The sequence below is a fragment of the Oncorhynchus keta genome, chromosome 10 (genome assembly GCF_023373465.1).
Source record: "Oncorhynchus keta strain PuntledgeMale-10-30-2019 chromosome 10, Oket_V2, whole genome shotgun sequence".
Taxonomy (NCBI): domain Eukaryota; kingdom Metazoa; phylum Chordata; class Actinopteri; order Salmoniformes; family Salmonidae; genus Oncorhynchus; species Oncorhynchus keta.
Window position 1 is genome coordinate 34,664,018 of NC_068430.1, and position 20,943 is coordinate 34,684,960.

The following is a 20,943-nucleotide window of genomic DNA, read 5'->3' on the forward strand; positions in this document are numbered from 1 at the left end:
CTAATAAGGAAGTGTCATCGCTCACATCATGAGAGCTGAGACCATAGGGCCTCGTTCTCTGGTAAGTTTTAGTCACTCGCCCTTTGTAGCTCAGTTGGAACAACATGGTGCTTGCAATGCCAGGATAGTGGGTTTGATTCCTGGGACCACCCATACATAAAATGTATGCATGCATGACTAAGTCGCTTTGGATAAAGCATCTGCTAAATGGCATATGTTATTATAAGGTCTCGTACTTCTCTCTCACAAACTCTGAGGGAAGTGGTGACTCCCGGCAAGTCTCTCCATGATCTGTAGCACAATTGCAGCTCATCAGCCAAAAGCCTAATTTGTTGCAAGGATCAGAGAGAAGTGAACACACCCTCCTGCTCTCTTTGTTTTTGTGATTTCACTGATTATAAGTGTCGGAGTCAGCGCATGTACACCCCAACCTCAGTTCACCGGAGAACTCTTGATGAGATAAGTCACAAGTGTCAGTTATTTAATTACTTTAAACCTTACCCTTGTAGCTCAACTTTGATACAGCAAAATCCACATGAAGATTGTTGTGGTTGGAGTTTGCAAGACAATTGTTAGGCCTATACATGTTTATGTGGAATATGTGAAGCGGTTCTGTTCCCACTGCACTGAAAGATGCATGCCCACAGATCCCAGACTATATATAAACTTCAGAGGTAGTTACAGTTCATGATAAGATCTTGTCCAATCACAGGAGCCCTCTCAGTCAAAACAGAGCCGGGCATGGTGGCTGCCATAGTGATCTAGACAAAAACAACCTGTCCGTTGTTTCTATAGTGACAATGACATTGGCCTGCTGATGCCAATAATGCTGGAGAATCACAGAGCGATAATGAAGCTGTGTCTAACGTGGCAGAGATGTTTTGTGTCCACAGTGCTCTGTCGTTGTCAGCTAGGTCTGCTATGATAACTGCCTGTCTCCCTGGTAGCCTAATAAGTTGGGTGGGTGCAAAGCATTTGTTTTGGAAGAACAGGACAGTGGGGTGGCTTGAGGTGTGTTTGGTTCAAATATTTATATGGAGATGAAATGGTATGGATTGATTCTCCATAGTCTAGTGCTCAACCCTCACAAACACATTGCTGGAGGATACATGAATTATCCAGCTCTGGCTTTCATCCCTTTCATCAAAACAAGCCTTTGATGAAGGGGGAATAAGAGATTTAAAATAGTGGTTCAGGGGTTAGTCCAGGGGTGTAATAAATACTTGAAAGTGCTACTTTTTTTTTGGGGGGGGGGTATCTGTACTTTACTTTACTATTTATAACTTTTACTTCAATACCTTCCTAAAGAAAATAATGTACTTTGTACTCCATACATTTTCCTTCACACACAAAAGTACATTTTGAATGCTTAGCAGGACAGGAAAATGCTCCAATTCACACACTTATCAAGAGAGCCTCCCTGGTCATCCCTACTGCCTCTGATTTGGTGCTCATTCAACACAAATGCTTCATTTGTAAATTATAAGTGTGCCCCTGGCTATCTAATAAAAAAACACATCTGCCATCTGGTTTGCTTAATATTTCAGAATAATATTTCAGAATTTGAAACCAAATACTGAAGTAGTATTTTACTGGGTGACTAACTTTAACTTGAGTCATGTTCTATTAAGGTATCTTCAAGTCAAGTATGACAATTGGGTACTTTTTCCACCACTGGTGACGTCAGACCACTAATGTTAAACTTGTATTACCTGCTTGACTGTTGTATCTGCGATAAACAGTAATTGTTTGTATCAGGTGTATAAAAGGTGTGGATTTATGCCTGTCTGTGTGCATAAGTGCACATGAATGAGCCTTTGAGTGTTTCAATTACTCAGAAGTTAGAGGAACAATACATCTTTGCCACTAACAAGCCATGATTATAGGACATAGACTGATGTTGTATTTGTGTTAATTACAAACACAAACTGCCCTCCCTCTCCCCACATTAGGACAATGTGGATACAATCAGCACATATGGAGTCCTCTGATTACAGTCATCATATTCCAGTCTGCATTTGTCCAAGTTTCAATATGTTAGCCTAAAAGATGAACACATTGTATCTTGAATTTCAGCATATTTAGAGCCACGGGTACACAGGATTTCAGTTCAATCCTAGTGAAAGAGCCTATAAGCCTATAAATCCTGTGTCTAATTGTGAAAGGTTCATACTTTGCCATTTAGAGATTGTTGAGACCCTGGCTGGCCTGAGGCACAGACAGCGTTTCTAGGGCAGGACCCCAGATTGTTTTCAGTTCACAACAACAACACCGATGTCTGTCTCAGGCAGGGGTTGAAACAAAATTATTTTCAAATAGTTTAATTCTGAACAGAACCATTCTTTTTTTAGTTCAGTTCCACTGTTCCGACCAGAGAAATTAAGTTCTGAACTGGTTCGAACCCCAAAAAAGTACCAGTTTATATTGTTCCTTTTTAAACCTCTGAAATATAGCCCACCTTTTTATTTATTTTTACATTTAGCTCAATATTAAATTACTTCACCAATCAGTGCAGATATAGCAGCTTGCTGTGGAGCAGGTAATAGTTTTAATCTTTATCGGAAAGTCATTAAGAACAAATTGTATTATGCAGTGAAAGCATGGTTTAATCATAATGAAGGAGAAACACACACTGTGCTGCCAGTCGCAAGATGCACAAGATGCACTCTGGGCGAGAGAGGATGAAGGAAGCTTGCCTTGAAGCACTGGGCATCTTGTTATGACATGCATTATGTGAATTAGGCTCACACAATTATACCTATGGGGGAGCGGCATCCATAGAGGAACTTTCAAAGTGTTTGAACTTCCGAGTTGGTATAATGTTGGACCAGAGTAAACTTTAGCTAGCTAACAAGCTTGTGTGTGCAGAGCAGCAGTAGAATTAAAAACACGTTTGATCTTTTTGTAGTTAATAAATACAATGTGAAAAGTGATAACTATAGTATCCTTAACTAGCCATGAAAAATTAATTCCACTCTTCTCTAATTAAACATCTCTCCCTAATTTCTGAATCACGCTTGTAACATCGTAAATAGGCTACAGTGACCAATGCTTCAGAGGGGCAGGTAGCCCACACACACACACACACACACAGCGACATTGTTGATGTCGCTGACATTATTGCTGTAATAGATGTTTTTATTCTGATACCTGTTATTTTTGTACTTTACTCCTTATTTTATTCTATTGAATGAACGGTTGTTGTAATACGTTTCTGAGTGACAGAGTGAGGGCTTTGCATAGGCGCTTTGTTGCGATTTTTGTTGGACTGGAAAAAAATGCCTGGAATGTAAAGTAAATGTTATTAACCGGTTCCTATGCTTATAAAATAATGGTTCAGTTTTGGAACAGTATAGGTCACTTTTGTTTTCGTTTTGTGTTCTGTTCCTCAAATAATTGTGTTATTTTCTGTTTTTTGAACCAGTTCCAACCCTTTGTCTCAAGACAGTCTCAAATAACTTGGACATCCCCTGAAGTTGTTCTTAGTCTGAGGTATAGAACTATTAGATATGTTTGTGTTCGTGTGTCTCTTTCTGTCCATGTAAGTGTGTACATGAAGTACAGCACTTTTAGGTGTTTGTGTCTCACTGTGTTCATGTTAGTTTGTGTAGGAAGTATACTGTACTTTCAATAAGTACATGGTTCTACAACTATGAGTCATAAATTTGCTCATATCAGACTGATATATATATATATGTATGTGTGTGTGTGTGTTTATGTATACTGTACACACACACACACACACACAAAAGCAGATTTGGAGGCCCTACGCATTTGCCAGTCTGAGGCCCCAACTCATGTTTATTTATCATAATCATGGCTACTGAACGAAGAGCTGTTCGGAGACGTGTCTTTTAAGTGAACAAAGCAGAATGAATAGTCTAACGGAAAATACTTTAAATGCCCTTTACTAATAAAGGTCTTTGTATCACAACATAAAAACTGGGTGGGCAATAATTTTGGCTCGAGGGCCAAAACCAGGAATTCAAAATTCAACGTAGGGCGGCACAGATTTGCGGGCCAGAAAAAGAGCAGTTATTTTAAAATATGTAGGGCCATTATCATTTCTACATTTTTTCTACCTGGTTTTAGACATTCAAGCTAGGGATGCACTGATGTGGAAATTCTGGGCCAATACCCGTGGCTCTAAAAGTGTGAGAAAACATCAGGGAAGATTGTCAGGTAATAATTATGTGTAGAAAAAAAGATATGGAGTGTTTTAAATAGCAGTTTTATCACCATCCCTTCTATGGGTCCTGCGTGGCCTGTGAGCGTCATAGAGAGAGCGCTAATAGTCCCAACTGTTCGAAAAGTAGAGCCAATTTCAGAGGAAGAAAACCGATCAGAGGTTACCCACGAGCTGAGGAAGGTCTTGAGCGGAGGAGGAAGGCAAGATAACAAAATTATGTATTATTAAACAAAATTATGCCAAGTTAACGAGGCCCCTGAGGATGTGAGGGCTCAGGCAATTGTCAAGTTGCCTAATTGTAAGAATGCATTGCACACACATTAGCTGTGATTGATTGACAGGCCGTCACACGGTACAGACTGGTTTCCCAGTGTGGCACTGACAGGCCCTGGAACAGAACAGCTAATAACAGCTTTCTGATAAATGTGTGGCGCTTTGGAACACTACTTCTGACATACAATTCTGCTGATATCCATTCCCTTGGCAGGCCATATTATATTTCATCACCTGTTCATACCTTACAGTATGGCTATATTCAGTGAGAAACTATGTCAACCAGCTCTCATAACGATACAGAGACAGGTCTGACAGGCTCCTACAGTGCCTTGCAAAAGTATTCACTCCCCTTGGCATTTTTCAGATTTTGTTGCATTACAACCTGGAATTAAAATGGATTTGGGGGAGGGGGGGGGTTGTATCATTTGATTTACACAACATGCCTACCACTTTGAAGATGCTAAATATGTTGTATTGTGAAACAAACAAGAAATAAGACAAAAAAAAACAACTTGAGCTTGCATAACTATTCACCCTGCCAAAGTCAATACTTCGTAGAGACACCTTTTACAGCAATTACAGCTGCAAGTCTCTTGGGGTATGTCTCTTAAAGTTAGCTTTTACTAGGCCATTCCAAGACATTTAAATGCAGTATGCTTAGGTTCATTGTCCTGCTGGAAGTTGAACCTCCGTCCCAGTCTCAAATCTGGAAGACTGAAACAGGTTTCCCTCAAGAATTTCCCTGTATTTAGCGCCATCCATCATTCCTTCAATTCTGACCAGTTTGCCAGTCCCTGCCAATGAAAAACATCCCCACAGAATGATGCTGCCACCACCATGCTTCACAGTGGGGATGTTGTTCTCGGGTGATGAGGGGTGTTAGGTTTGCCCCATACATAGCGTTTTCCTTGATGGCCATAAAGCTCAATTTTAGTCCCATCTGACCAGAGTACCTTCTTCCATATGTTTGGGGAGTCTCTCACAGCCTTTTGGTGAACACCAAACTTGTATGCTTGCCTCTTTCTAAGCAATGGATTTTTTTTCTCGCCACTCTTCCGCAAATCCCAGCTCTGTGGAGTGAACGGCTTAAAGTGGTCCTATGGACAGATACATTCTCCGCTGTGGAGCTTTGCAGCTCCTTCAGGGTTATCTTTGGTCTCTTTGTTGCCGCTCTGATTAATACCCTCCTTGCCTGGTCTCTGAGTTTTGGTGGGTGGCCCTCTGTTGGCAGGTTTGTTGTGGTGCCATATTCTTTCCATTTTTCAATAATGGATTTAATGGTGCTCTGTGGGATGTTCAAAGTTTCATTTTTTTATATAACCCAACCGTGATCTGTACTGCTCCACAACTTTGTCCCTGACCTGTTTGGAGAGCTCCTTGGTCTTCATGGTGCCACTTGCTTGTTGGTGCCCCTTGCGAACAGGTGAATATATACTGAGATCATGTGACACTTAGATTGCAGACAGGTGGACTTTGTTTAACTAATTATGTGACTTCTGAAGGTAATTGGTTGAACCAGATCTTATTTAGGGGCTTCATAGCAAAGGGGTGAATACATATGCACACACCACTTTTCAGTTTTTTTTTGTTTATTTTTAAACAAGTAATTTTTAAAATTTTCACTTCACCAATTTGGACTATTTTATGCATGTCCATTACATAAAATCCAAATAAAAATCAATTTAAATTACAGTTTGTAAATGCAACAAAATAGGAAAAATGCCAAGAGGGATGAATACTTTTGTAACACACTGTAAACTTAGCCTGGTCTCAGATCTGGTTGTGTTCTTGCCAACTCCATTGCCGTCATTGTCAATCCGATCATGTTTTGCATGACAATGAGTGACAAAGAGTTGGCATGATGGCACAAAATGACTGACACTCAGGCTATCCTAAACTCATTGTCATCTAGAAGTATGTCCTTATATCACTGCCAAACGGAACCAGTCTGTTTCATGTCTACATAGCTGTCGTTATTGTCCCTGCGGATTAGTATTTGATTGCAGTAAATGCCATTCCACCTAATGTATAGTCAAAGAGGACTCCTGATATATTCAATGGCTTTGTTGAGACTGTCAGTGCATGCAGAATTTGGAGCGCATGATATCCAGAGCAATTTAAAATAATGTATTTGAACTGGGACTGAAATTTGCACTTATATAGTGAGCAGTTATCAGTAATAGGCTGGAGAGACATTTTATATGACATGCATACATTTCTCGGAAGTCATATTCACACTATGATCGTGTTTTATGCTGTAGCCACAAGTAGGCTATATGCTGCTGATTATGTTTGTGCATTGATGGTGTGCTTGGTCTCACTCTTTGTTAATGACAAAATAGATACTGGGGGATCTGTTTAAAGAAAAGAGATCATTAGAAATGTTGCATTTCTGCAATTGTTCAACAGACGCCCACTTACTAATGGTGCCCAACTCAAACAGGAAAGGGAATTGAATAAGAATTCCTTAACTCCAAGAAATCTCCCAGAAACAGCTCTGTTGCAGAACAAAAATAAAATGGCTTCCAGCAACTTGGCAACTTTATGGGCTTCATTTCAAATGGAAAACATCTACCCACGAAAATGTGGTTGTTTATTTTACAATCAATTGCACTACAAAATCATTAGTCTTTGTCAGTTTATAACAGACCTAAACATAGAAGGTTTACATACATCATTTTCGGGGTATTAAACAAAGTTTTCCAAAAATCTTTCTAAAGTTTAGTTTATTAATTTGACCATTTCAAAAAACAAGCACACATAAAACTAGAAAAAGCCATACATGGACATGAGTGAAAGCATGGAGGATAACACACAATAAAGTCTGGGACTTATTTCCATTGTTAAAGCATGGAGGATAACACACAATAAAGTCTGGGACTTATTTCCATTGTTAAAGCATGGAGGATAACACACAATAAAGTCTGGGACTTATTTCCATTGTTAAAGCATGGAGGATAACACACAATAAAGTCTGGGACTTATTTCCATTGTTAAAGCATGGAGGATAACACATAATAAAGTCTGGGACTTATTTCCATTGTTAAAGCATGGAGGATAACACACAATAAAGTCTGGGACTTATTTCCATTGTTAAAGCATGGAGGATAACCCACAATAAAGTCTGGGACTTATTTCCATTGTTAAAGCATGGAGGATAACACACAATAAAGTCTGGGACTTATTTCCATTGTTAAAGCATGGAGGATAACACACAATAAAGTCTGGGACTTATTTCCATTGTTAAAGCATGGAGGATAACACACAATAAAGTCTGGGACTTATTTCCATTGTTAAAGCATGGAGGATAACACACAATAAAGTCTGGGACTTATTTCCATTGTTAAAGCATGGAGGATAACACACAATAAAGTCTGGGACTTATTTCCATTGTTAAAGCATGGAGGATAACACACAAAGTCTGGGACTTATTTCCATTGATAAAGCATGGAGGATAACACACAATAAAGTCTGGGACTTATTTCCATTGTTAAAGCATGGAGGATAACACACAATAAAGTCTGGGACTTATTTCCATTGTTAAAGCATGGAGGATAACACACAATAAAGTCTGGGACTTATTTCCATTGTTAAAGCATGGAGGATAACACACAAAGTCTGGGACTTATTTCCATTGTTAAAGCATGGAGGATAACACACAAAGTCTGGGACTTATTTCCATTGTGGTCCTTTTGAGACAAGATGGCTAGGCAAGATCAAACACGGCTGAACACAGTATGACTGCGAGAAAATAAAACAAAGAAGAAGAACATCTATTCCATCATTGCAGTTACGTCATAGGGGTCATTCATATGTGCACAGAAGACATCAAACAGTTGGCTTGTATTTTGTTAGGTTACATCAACATTGGACAATGTCTGTGAACACACACCTTCTATTTTGTAACTGCTTCTTTCACCACTTCTCTGGCATCATAAAAGCACCAAACAGCTGAAGATGATCATGTGATTTTTGAAAACAATCACAGGTAGTAAATGCAGTCTACACTATACAATTAAAAAGTTTGCAGGTGTTAACTGATGGTGTTAGATTAGATTTAGACATTTATTCACAAAAAGGTAGGAAACTAATCAACCTCGAGTACCCCCAAAAGCACACATTTTGTTGTAACCCTGGACATGCACACCTGATTCAACTTGATAACTAATCATTAAGCCCTCAATTAGTTGAATCAGGTGAGTTTGTCTGGTGCTACAACAAATATGTATGTGCTGTTGTGGGTACTCGAGAACAGGAGTTGGGAAACACTGCTCTGCGCAAATATTGATATAATAATTATCATATCGAAGTAAACTTGGAGTCACGTAATGACATGTGTGGTCCTCCCCACTACAACTCTTTGGGAAAGCATGTAATTTATTATGCTACAGATTAAATAAATGATGAAGTTCACAGGGTGGTGAAAGTGCAAGGTGATGAGCTTGATGCTCCTTTTCTTCTGGTGACATGTTAATCAAGGCCTGGCTGCCGTTTGACAAATATAAATACGATAGCGCTGTTAGCTAGAAAACCATCAGTAGAGTTGAAAATGTGGTGGAAACTCATTTAACTTGTATTTTTTCTTGGGTACATTTAACCGCAAAATATATTTTATGTGCACCACATGATCACGCGCACACAGCCTTTTATCTGCATCATGTCAATCAAGTACATTTGATGGAAACACCTCCAGAGTGGGAAATTCGCATATTGTTTTTATGTGGATTTGATCATATTCGCATGAAAACTGTCGGAAATCTAGCTAATGTTGTTCATTCCTATGTTGTCTGCCAGAAGTGTTACAACCGTGATATATCTCTGTGACACCCAGCGCCAGCCCACATCACAAACAGGCTGCCTTCATCCATTAGTGGTGGACTATTCCCCAGTATTTAGCATGTATTTCCACACATACACTCTTAGAAGAAAGAGCACCAAAGGGGTTCTTCGGCAGTACCCCATAGGAAAAACCCTTTTTTGTTACGGGTTCTACATGGAACCAAAAATGGTCCTTCAAAGGGTTCTCTTATGGGGACAGCCAAAGAACCCTTTCAGGTTCTAAAGCGTGTCTCTAGTTACTTGCTTCCCCATACCTGGAGAATATGAAAACTGTGTGTTCTATTTGGAGTCGGAGATGCTTTTGAAGCTCATGTAGAGCGAGCTGACCACTGTGGCCTCATAGTTAATGGAGTCTTTCCCGTTGGAAGGCCTTCGGCACAGCACCGTCAGCTTATTGGGCAGCTGGCCATTGAAGAGCAGGTAGATGCAGGGGTTGGCGCAGCTGTTCAGACTTGCCAACAGCATCAGGATGGTGAACGTTGCGGCTGCAATGACAACACAAGTATAAATTACGCACATTTACTGCGCCCTACGCCTCGATCACACCGACAGTGTCATTGCGTTTTGGTATACCAGAAGTACATTAATTTCCAATGGCAGCGTTTGCCTTGCAGCATTGCGTTGCAGACAGTGGAGGCTGCTGAGGGTGGATGTTCATAATAATTGCTGGAATTGAGTAAATGGAATGGTATCAAACCTGGTTTCCATTACTATGAGCTGTCCCCACCTCAACAGCCTCCACTGGTTGCAGAGGCAGTTGCAGTGTGTTCTGTGTGGTGCATATGTTGGATTTATCAAAGGTATGCACCAAATTGTATGTGTAGATGGCTTGACAGAAATGGTAGCAGAAGGTGAATGTTGAACTTTTTGTTGCACACATATCCAGATTATGCTGGGCACCATTTTGTCCAATGATGCTGTAGGTCTGATTGGCGTGTAAGAGACTAGCCTAAATCAGAGGGTGTGTACCTGTGGCGTGAACACCCTGGGCATGAGGTGGTTGGAGTTGTCAACAAAGCAGCATGACATAAATATGATGTCATGTTTTCAAACTACCAGTATATTATTTGAGAAGACATATAAAGAAATATGTGCATTTGAACAACAGTATAAATACACATATTTCACTTTTGCATGTCAAAAACCAAATGACCACTGCTGCCACTGTTTTGAACAGATTAGATCATAGGCTACTATTTACAACGAGCAGCCAGCTCATGTCACGAACAAATGAGTGCACCAGGGAGAACATAACATGCATGCAGATGCAATAAGTGGAAACCCATTATCTAACTGGGAAAACACATTATCTAACTGGGGATAGCTAGCTAACATAGGGTGTGTTTGTAAAGTGCGCTCAGAGACCGATCTTGGCATTAGTAAATTCAGAGAGTTGTCAGATTGTCCAATCATAAATTCTGAACACACAACAACCGCTGAATATTATTATTATTATTTATTTTTTTTACCTTTATTTAACTAAGCAAGTCGGTTAAGAACAAATTCTTATTTTCAATGACGGCCTAGGAACTGCCTGTCCAGGGGCAGAATGACAGATTTGTACCTTGTCAACTCTGGGATTGCAACCTTCCGGTTACTAGTCCAACGCTCTAACCACTAGGCTACCCTGCCGCGAATATGACCAGTGTCAGTAAACATTGGCAGCAGCACAGTTCCAGTCACTAACACTCTAGATAACATGAAAACAGTCTAACCAGCTCTGCTTGGGCGAATAAAATGGTCAGAGTGAGGTTTCTCTCATTTGTGTCTGGAAGTAGCTAGCAAACTATCTAACTTTAGCTTGGGCACTTGACTGCCGTTGTGAGGTCAGAACGCTCGCATCAAGCTTACTCCTCTGCCTGAACGTCCAGTGTGCGCTCTGTACGCTCCGAGAACAAAATTCACTGAATTCATGAACGGACAATCTGACTGCACTCAGCACACTCTGACACTCCAGAGTGAATTTACAAACGCACCCTTAGTCAGATATTAGTTTAGAAAAACTTGAAATTGGCATGAGAGTGAACTGTTAACCAGCTAGCAAGCTACTTATCAAAGGAAGATAGCCTAACTGGTTCATTTGACCCAAAAATCATCCAAACTATTTATCAAAATTACTGTAGCTGGCTAATTATTTTCTTCATCCTTTGTGATTGATACACCCAATTTTGGTCTGTTTTTGTCCACACAAGTCACCCTGTCACCTACCTTGATGGACAATACAATTGGCCAAGCTTGTTTGTCCTACCAGATCCGCAATGAGAAGATTCTAGCTAGTGTATCCCTCTGTCCTTCGACCTTTCTTGGATGTTGTTGTCTAGTTTATCAGGTCCCAGGCACCCGTGACTGTTATGATTATTTATTAACAAGTTAATTACAATTTGCATTAGCAGCATCTATACCTGATAGAGCAGATCAAGAGTTTTTTTTCAAAAGCAACCACTTTTGCATGGGAAAACACAGAATTCTACTAATAACTACACATGCTGAATTACATTACTTTTGTTTTGAGACTACTTTGCTGGCGGACAGAGCGGGCACCTGGTTCATGCAGTCAACTTTAAGCCGGTGCAAAACAAACCTACACGTGCGCCCGGGCGAGGTTAATCAAACCCAAACCCCCTCAACATTCAGCATGGCATATGCGCCCACGGAGGCGGTGCTGATGCAGGCTGCTTGCAGTCGCAGATGAGCATAGTAACTGAACAGCTTGTTCTGAACAATCTATTTTTGAAACAGGAAAATGTACACATCTGCCCCACTTTTATGAGCGTTTAAAACACAATCCATGATTGATATAATATATAGGCTTATATATTTTTGATACAAATAATTACTATATAAAATGTCTATATTGTTTTATCACAAGTGGGGCGCCAGCCCTAACGCCCTATTGACAGTCATATTTGGGGACTTTATTATACATTTATAATAAGATTGATATCCGTGTTCTTACTTTCTGTTGGCGCGTCCTTGTCCCACACAGACCAAAGCTGGACGGTGAAGAACGGAGTCCAGCAGATGATGTAGGCAAGTACGATAACCACTGTCATCTTCACAGTTTTGATTCGTGCTTTGGACACACCAGCCACGCTGCTGGTTCTGGAGGGCAGCTGAAAGGCAACCCCGCTACCCCCATCCTGGTGAGTCTTTAAGTAAAGGTTATTCTGGATGGCTCGACAGATTCGCACCTGGCACACCACCACGGTCAAAATGGGCAAGACAAAGATAACCATCGTGGTCCAGGTGATGTAGGTCTTCAAGCCCCAGGGCTGGATAAAGTCCGCCCAGCAGTCGAACACCCCGGGCGCCACCTGGACCCGCGAGAAGATGAAAATCTGAGGCAGGCCGCCCACGAGGGATATCGCCCAGGCGATGCAAACAGGAATGTTCCAGCGCTTGCGCCTCCTCTGAAATTTGACCATAGGGTTGCAGATAGCCTGGTAGCGGTCAATGGTCATCACTACGATCATGTAGGTGGACGCAAACATGCCTACGACCTGCAGATACTTCACCAAGCGGCACACCAGGTCCGGTCCGATGAATCTGTCCGTAATGTCCCACATGAGCTGCGGGCACACCTGGAAAAACGCCACAACCAGGTCTGCAACGCAAAGGTGGAACACCAAGACACGCATCTTGGATACCTGTTTGCGCCGCTTCCACAGAACCAGTAGTAGACCCGTGTTCAGGATAGCGGCACTGACGAAGATGACGCTGAGCAGCGCGATCTCTACTTTGGCCAGGTTCTCATCCCGGGGCATGTCCGCAACCTCCATCATCATACTGAAGTTACTGAAACTGGCATTAAACGGGTACATGGTTCAGGTTTGGAGAGCGAAGAGGCGGGTGCCAGCAACTTTACGCACGAGCGGTCTTCTGCAGAGAAACAAGACACAAATTGATACACTGACTAACAGAGATACTTTGATATGCTATTACACTAATGTTTGATATACCTACCATATCTGATCTAAAACTACTGAGTTAGTAAGATGCGTTTTAGGCTAATTTAACTTTCAAAATTACAATGCATCAATGCTTAAATAGTGACATCATGTCCGAGAATTTTAGATAACCTAAATCTCCAAAATAACTATTAGCCCAATGAGTTCAACCCATCAAAAAACATAGGGCCATAGGCTAAAGAAATTTAGGCTTATAACTTAAACAAAGACAACTTAACTGATATTCAGTTTGATTGCAGTGCGCAGGAGAAGTTGGGGAGGGGTCGACATGAGCTGCAACCTAGTAGTCTATTGATGAGGTGTTGCATCTGTTGCTCTGGGTTTTATATTATTTGCGTGGGAGCAGGGTGGAGCTATCCTTCAGCTCCAGATGTTCGCGCGCACAGCGACTTCCACCTTTCATGATAGAGAGCCCTGTCCACTCTATCGACAAGTCTCAAATATGAAGACGTTTATCAAAACATTTTATGTAACTATTGATTTGTTTTTTTTAAACAACGCTTTCATTTTTTATTTACAGCTCGGTCATAGGCTAGAGTGCTTCAGGCTGCTAGGCTGTCTGTATAGGCTAACGGATGTTTACATTGGACCGCGCGAGGTATACTGTTTACATAGGCACCAAGTGTTTGTAAGTTGTCTCAGCCATTCAAGAGAGTTTCCCTTTCCACGAAGAGCTCAATCAAAGACTGTACAGTTTGAGAAACTCTGTGGCTCCATGTTTATACAGAATAATTCCAGTCATTATGTATTAGCTTCCTGGGATAATGAGAACAGCCCAATTTAGACAGAACTGAGCTTCCTGAAACCTTAACCCCAAATGAGCAGGTTATATAAAAATCTAATAAACAACGGGTTTAAAAAATGTTTTGATACAATTATCATAATTCATAGGCCTACAGTATGCCTGGCAGTGGGTGGCATTGTTTAACAATTGAATGAATGTAACATTTAAATAATAATAATATTTATATGAGTGCACAATTGGACATCACCAGCCACTTACAAACCATGTACAGCACTTTGAGATATCAGCTGATGTACGAAGGGCTATATAAATAAATTTGATTTGATTTGACTTACTATAACTTTCAAGATGTCGATTATTCCCATTTGACCAGGGTTCAGATCCTGCCCGTGCAAATGCTTTGTGTTCCATCCACAAAATGGATCAATGCTGACAATACATGCACTCCTCTAATAACAATTTATCCTAATACCCTTTGACCTATAGTCTCATCCTCCCTATATTGGCTTATCCAGACAGACACATAACAGGGCATGGGACATGTGCCAATGTTCCTGACAGCCCCCAGATGTTCTGAAACAGACAGTGTTGATTCCAGACACACAGTTGACTCCAGCTGGTTACAGATGTTTTCTCTGGAAACACTGGAGGAGAAATGACTCTTACACTTTTGTACTTGGGGGCCCTCTTGCGAGAGGCCTATCACAAATATCATACTTAAGTATTAATGTGCATAACAAATTGGCCAGTGTTGATTTTTTTGTTGTGTTACATTTCTTGTGTTGATTCAGGAGTTAAATTCACTCTGTAAGAGTGACATTAACACTAAGTGGTGTAAAATAACCATCAGTGTTGATGTTAATAGTTTCAAAAGTGTTATACTGTTCACTGTTCACTGAAAAAAAGTGTGTTCACTGAAAAAAGTGTACATTTAACACTTTCAGAGTTAAATATACACCATTGATTTTGCTGTATGGAACACACAAAAGATCAAGATAGTTATATCACTAATAACTCTCATTGGGTCCTTAAAAATATTCTGTAGCTCTGACTGATAATAATATGAGAATCTCTCTGACTCCCTCAACATAGTCCCCTGTATCAGAATCCCTGGGAGCTGCAGGTCCTCCTCTGGCGTTATGATAGACATCAGCATAGTCACACATCATTGGGTTTTACCCACTAAAGGGGAGGCAAGGGCTAGTTCACTTCCACACAGCCTCCTGGATGTCCAGACTGTGTATGTCTTCCATGGGGATAGAGATATGGAGAAGGTGGGATCAGAGGATCCATGTTGTCAACAGAGAGTAAGTTACCTCTATAATGGGAACAATCTTTGAGTCTAACCAATTGGAGATAAACACTCAATACTGTAATGGAAAGCTAACACATGGCTGTGTTTTGTGCATCTTACAGTAAACATATTTCCAAACAGGACCTTTACATCACACTGATTACATGGAGGCCACCGGGCACTAACTTGGATTAATCCTGATCAGAGAGACATACTTTTGAAGTCAGTCCATTTGTTTGACTATATGAGAGAGAGCAAGAAAGAGATATCCATTGATCGTGCTTGATCCGTCTATGGTCTGGGCCTGGGGGCCGGGTTCTCATGTAGGCTAGAGCATTCAACTCAGGCCTTGAGTAAACTTACAAACTTACAAGAGGTTATTAATAAGCACACAACACAGATGGCAAAATAATTAATCAAACATTGCTTATGTCCCTATATTGCCAATGTTTCCGGGTTGCCTCGGAGCACTGGCGTTTCGGACACCCTGCAGTCCCCACAAGGAGGGGTAGACCACGAGCCTGTCAACGATGTCTACATTTGAATTTTATTACATAAACATCGTTTTGACATTAACCCTCAAATTCATTCATAAACCTTTTTGATTTCCATAAGTACTAGAAAGATACATGTTTGTTTATTGGGCTTGAGGAATATAACTGAAAAATTGCCTTTAGGCCTTGAAAAATAGCGAATTAAACTGATTGAAAGAAAAAGGGGATATCGGTAAACATATGCCGCGGTTAAGGCTACGATGGCGCTACTGCAACGAGTGGAGGTTACTCAAGTGTTCACAAGTGCATTTCAGACCGAGAGCCTAATGCTTCTTACAAGTTTTAGTTTAGAAAACTACCTCACCGCAGAAGCGACAGTTACAGGGATGGTAAAAACAGCTTGATTTCCATAGCAACATCAGGCAAACAGAAGGGAGTGGTGCTTCAAATACAGCATTTCTCCAACATCTTTAGCCTAATTGAGCCTCTCATTCTCCTTAATCTCCCCCTGACAGAATTCTTCCCCCTTCGCATGAAGTCTATAAATAAATCTCTCTGCCAAAATTCGTCATCTCTCCCATGTCTTTTTCGACTAGTAGTTGTTCTGAAATGTTTATTGCTTGCCAACATTTTACTCCCTCCTCTATGTCTAATATAACACACATACATGAATTATTCATTTAGGTTGCCTATGCTGATGTAACCGATGTAAAATGGCTAGCTAGTTAGCGGTGGTGCGCGCTGTTTCAATCAGGTCACGTCACTCGTTCTGAAGTAGTTGTTCCCCTTGCTCTGCAAGAGCCAGCATTTGTGGCGCGATGGGTAACGATGCTTCGTGGGTGACTGTTGTTGATGTGTGCAGAGGGTCCCTGGTTTGAGCCCAGGTAGGGGTGAGGAGAGGGACGGAAGCTATACTGTTACACTGACGTGAAGTTTGTTCTATAGAAAGTATTTGACTCTGATGTGTGCCACAGAAAGTATATGACTCGAGTGAAAAAATTAAGGAAAATAGAAGGGGAGGGAGGATTTCAGCAAGGCCATTTTCTTGCCTGCAGAAATCCCCCCTCCTTCTTTCGTGGAACTGCAAGGCCTGGCACACTTCATAACCATTTTGGTAGCTCATGTTGATCAGTAGTGTGTGCCACAGAAAGTATTTGCCTCTCGGCAGGCAAGAAAATGGCCTTGCCGAAATCACCTCCCCCTTCTAATTTCCTTAATTTTGTGGCTAGTGTCAAATACTGTCTGTGCACACATCAGAGTCAAATACTTTCTATAGAACAAACATCATATCAGGATAGGCAACTAAAATGAATAAGTAATGTATGTGTGTTATATTAAACAGAGGAGGGAGTCAAATCTTGGCAAGCAATAAACATTTCAAAACAACTACAAGTTGAATAAGACATGGGAGATGTGACGAATTTTGGCAAAGAGATTTATTTATAGACTAATACACTTGAAACAAATAGCCAAACTGAAAATTGCAGACATTACTAGTTTCTCCCCCGTGATCAAACCGCCATTAGAAATAAAATGAATCGAAGCCTAATGTGATCATTGACAGCTGCCTTGAAGGACACAAATAAAAAATGCTTTCTGCTACTAAGATCAGTGAAATGTAGGCTAAACTGACAATGGAGTGAAGAGCAGAAATCTCAACTAGCAAGCAAGTCACAGCAATGAAGAATTGAGTGTGTGCGTGTTTATATGGGGGGGGGGGTTCTGGCAGGGGGGAGATTTTCATCACAACACCGGCCTCAACACGTTACAAAAAGAGATTAACTGTCCTGGGGACAGGAACAGGGTATCGTAATAGGGGCCAGGCACACAGGTTTGAGTGTCAAGAACTGCAACACTGGTGGGTTTTTCATGCTCAACAGTGTCCCGTATGTATCAAGAATGGTCCACCAGCCAAAGGACATCCAGCTAATGGCAGGCCAGTGGTCGAAAACAGGTAATTGATTAAAGAGGAAAAAGGAGCCTGCTGCAAATTGTGCAGAGCAACAGGCGGGCTACAGTTAGTCAACTGACAGTCTAGTACAACATTGGTGCCCAAAGACCCATAAAATAATGCACAACTCATCGTACCTTGACACGAATGTGGTATGGCAGCCGCCGACGTTACAGAGTTCCACTTCTTTCAGCAAAAAACAAAACTGCGATTGCAGTGGGTTAAGGTACGAAAACACGCTGTAGAATTGGAAAAACATTGCCTGGTCTGATGAATCCCGGTACTTCTGTTTCACTCTGATGGTGATGACTAGGGTATGGAGAAAACCACAAGTACATCCATCATGTCACGTGTCAACATTGCAGGCTGGTGGTGGTGCTGTGATGGTGTAGGGTGTTTTCATGCAACACATTGGGTCCCTTGATGAAAGTGGATCAATGTTTGAATGCCACAGGATATCTGAACATCATTGCCAATCAGGTACATCCCTTCATGGCAGCAGTGTATCCATCTGCAAATTGATAGATGCACTGCTCTGCACAATTCGTGTCAGCCTCCTTTTTCTCTTTCATCAATTACCTGTTTTTTGACCACTGGCCAGCCATTGCCTGGATGTCGTTTGGGTGGTGGACCATTCTTGATACACAAGGGAAACTGTTAGCGTGACAACACCAAAAACGTTTCAATGCACCTACGACCAAAACCTGTTCAAAGACACTTCAATATTTTGTGTTGCCCATTCACCCTCTGAATGGCACACATACACAATCCATGTCTCAATTGTCTCAAGGCTTAATAATCATTCTATAACCTGTCTCCTCCCCTTCATCTACACGTGATTTTCGAAATGGATTTAAAAGGTGACATCAATAATGGACCATAGCTTTCACCTGGATAGTCTGTCATGGAAAGAGCAGGTTTTCAGAATGTTTTGTGCACAGTAGTTTAAACTACTATACACACTACATGACCAAAATCATGGACATTAATATGGAGTTGGTCCCCCCTTTGCTGCTACAATGGCCTCCGCTCTCCTGGGAAGAAGAATATTGCTGCAGGGACTTACTTCCATTCAGCCACAAGAGAGTTAGTAAGGCCGGGCACTGATGTTGGGCGATTAGACCTGGCTCGCCGTCAGCGAGCCATCCCTAAGGTGTTCGATGGGGTTGAGGGCTCTGTACAGGACAGTCAAGTTCTTCCACACTGATCTTGACAAACTAGTTCTGTATGGACCTCGCTTTACACATGGGGGAATTGTCATGTTGAAACAGGAAAAGGGCCTTCCCCAATCTGTTGCCGTAAAGTTGAAAGCACAGCATCGTGTAGAATGTCATTGTATGCTGTAGTGTTGATGTCCCTTCATTGGAACTAAAGGGCCTAGCCCAAACCATGAAAAACAGCCCCAGACCATTATTCCTCCTCCACCAAACTTTACAGTTTGCACTATGCATTGGGGCAGGTAGCATTCTCCTGGCATCCGCCAAACCCAGATTTGTGTGTTGGACAGCCAGATGGTGAAGCTTTACAACACTCCAGCCAACGCTTGGCATTGCGCATGGTCAAGAGGGCAGACCAATTCCGGAGACCTTCTCCCTTACCTCACCTCGCTCATCAACTCATCCCTGACCGCTGGCTACGTCCCTTCCGTCTTCAAGAGAGCGAGAGTTGCACCCCTTCTGAAAAAACCTACACTCGATCCCTCCGATGTCAACAACTACAGACCAGTATCCCTTCTTTCTTTTCTCTCCAAAACTCTTGAACGTGCCGTCCTTGGCCAGGTCTCCCTGCTATCTCTCTCAGAATGACCTTCTTGATCCAAATCAGTCAGGTTTCAAGACTAGTCATTCAACTGAGACTGCTCTTCTCTGTATCACGGAGGCGCTCCGCACCGCTAAAGCTAACTCTCTCTCCTCTGCTCTCATCCTTCTAGACCTATCGGCTGCCTTCGATACTGTGAACCATCAGATCCTCCTCTCCACCCTCTCCGAGTTGGGCATCTCCGGCGCGGCCCACGCTTGGATTGCGTCCTACCTGACAGGTCGCTCCTACCAGGTGGCGTGGCGAGAATCTGTCTCCTCACCACGCGCTCTCACCACTGGTGTCCCCCAGGGCTCTGTTCTAGGCCCTCTCCTATTCTCGCTATACACCAAGTCACTTGGCTCTGTCATAACCTCACATGGTCTCTCCTATCATTGCTATGCAGACGACACACAATTAATCTTCTCCTTTCCCCCTTCTGATGACCAGGTGGCGAATCGCATCTCTGCATGTCTGGCAGACATATCAGTGTGGATGACGGATCACCACCTCAAGCTGAACCTTGGCAAGACGGAGCTGCTCTTCCTCCCGGGGAAGGACTGCCCGTTCCATGATCTCGCCATCACGGTTGACAACTCCATTGTGTCCTCCTCCCAGAGCGCTAAGAACCTTGGCGTGATCCTGGACAACACCCTGTCGTTCTCAACTAACATCAAGGCGGTGGCCCGTTCCTGTAGGTTCATGCTCTACAACATCCGCAGAGTACGACCCTGCCTCACACAGGAAGCGGCGCAGGTCCTAATCCAGGCACTTGTCATCTCCCGTCTGGATTACTGCAACTCGCTGTTGGCTGGGCTCCTGCCTGTGCCATTAAACCCCTACAACTCATCCAGAACGCCGCAGCCCGTCTGGTGTTCAACCTTCCCAAGTTCTCTCACGTCACCCCGCTCCTCCGCTCTCTCCACTGGCTTCCAGTTGAAGCTCGCATCCGCTACAAGACCATGGTGCTTGCCTACGGAGCTGTGAGGGGAACGGCACCTCAGTACCTCCAGGCTCTGATCAGGCCCTACACCCAAACAAGGGCACTGCGTTCATCCACCTCTGGCCTGCTCGCCTCCCTACCACTGAGGAAGTACAGTTCCCGCTCAGCCCAGTCAAAACTGTTCGCTGCTCTGGCCCCCAATGGTGGAACAAACTCCCTCACGACGCCAGGACAGCGGAGTCAATCACCACCTTCCGGAGACACCTGAAACCCCACCTCTTTAAGGAATACCTAGGATAGGATAAGTAATCCTTCTCACCCCCCTTTTAAGATTTAGATGCACTATTGTAAAGTGACTGTTCCACTGGATGTCATAAGGTGAATGCACCAATTTGTAAGTCGCTCTGGATAAGAGCGTCTGCTAAATGACTTAAATGTAAATGTATT

The 20,943-nt window shown here is 42.3% G+C and overlaps 1 protein-coding gene across 1 annotated transcript; it reads right to left on the reverse strand.

Moving 5' to 3' along the window:
- Positions 1 to 7,174: 7,174 nt before the first annotated feature.
- Positions 7,175 to 13,662, reverse strand: LOC118388579 (oxytocin receptor-like). The gene is made up of 3 exons (XM_035777786.2): positions 13,491 to 13,662; positions 12,261 to 13,183; positions 7,175 to 9,789 (listed from the first exon to the last, which is right to left on the reverse strand). The coding sequence occupies exons 2-3, from the start codon at positions 13,123 to 13,125 to the stop codon at positions 9,584 to 9,586; spliced, it is 1,071 nt and encodes a 356-aa protein (XP_035633679.1). The 5' UTR covers positions 13,126 to 13,183; positions 13,491 to 13,662; the 3' UTR covers positions 7,175 to 9,583.
- Positions 13,663 to 20,943: the final 7,281 nt, after the last annotated feature.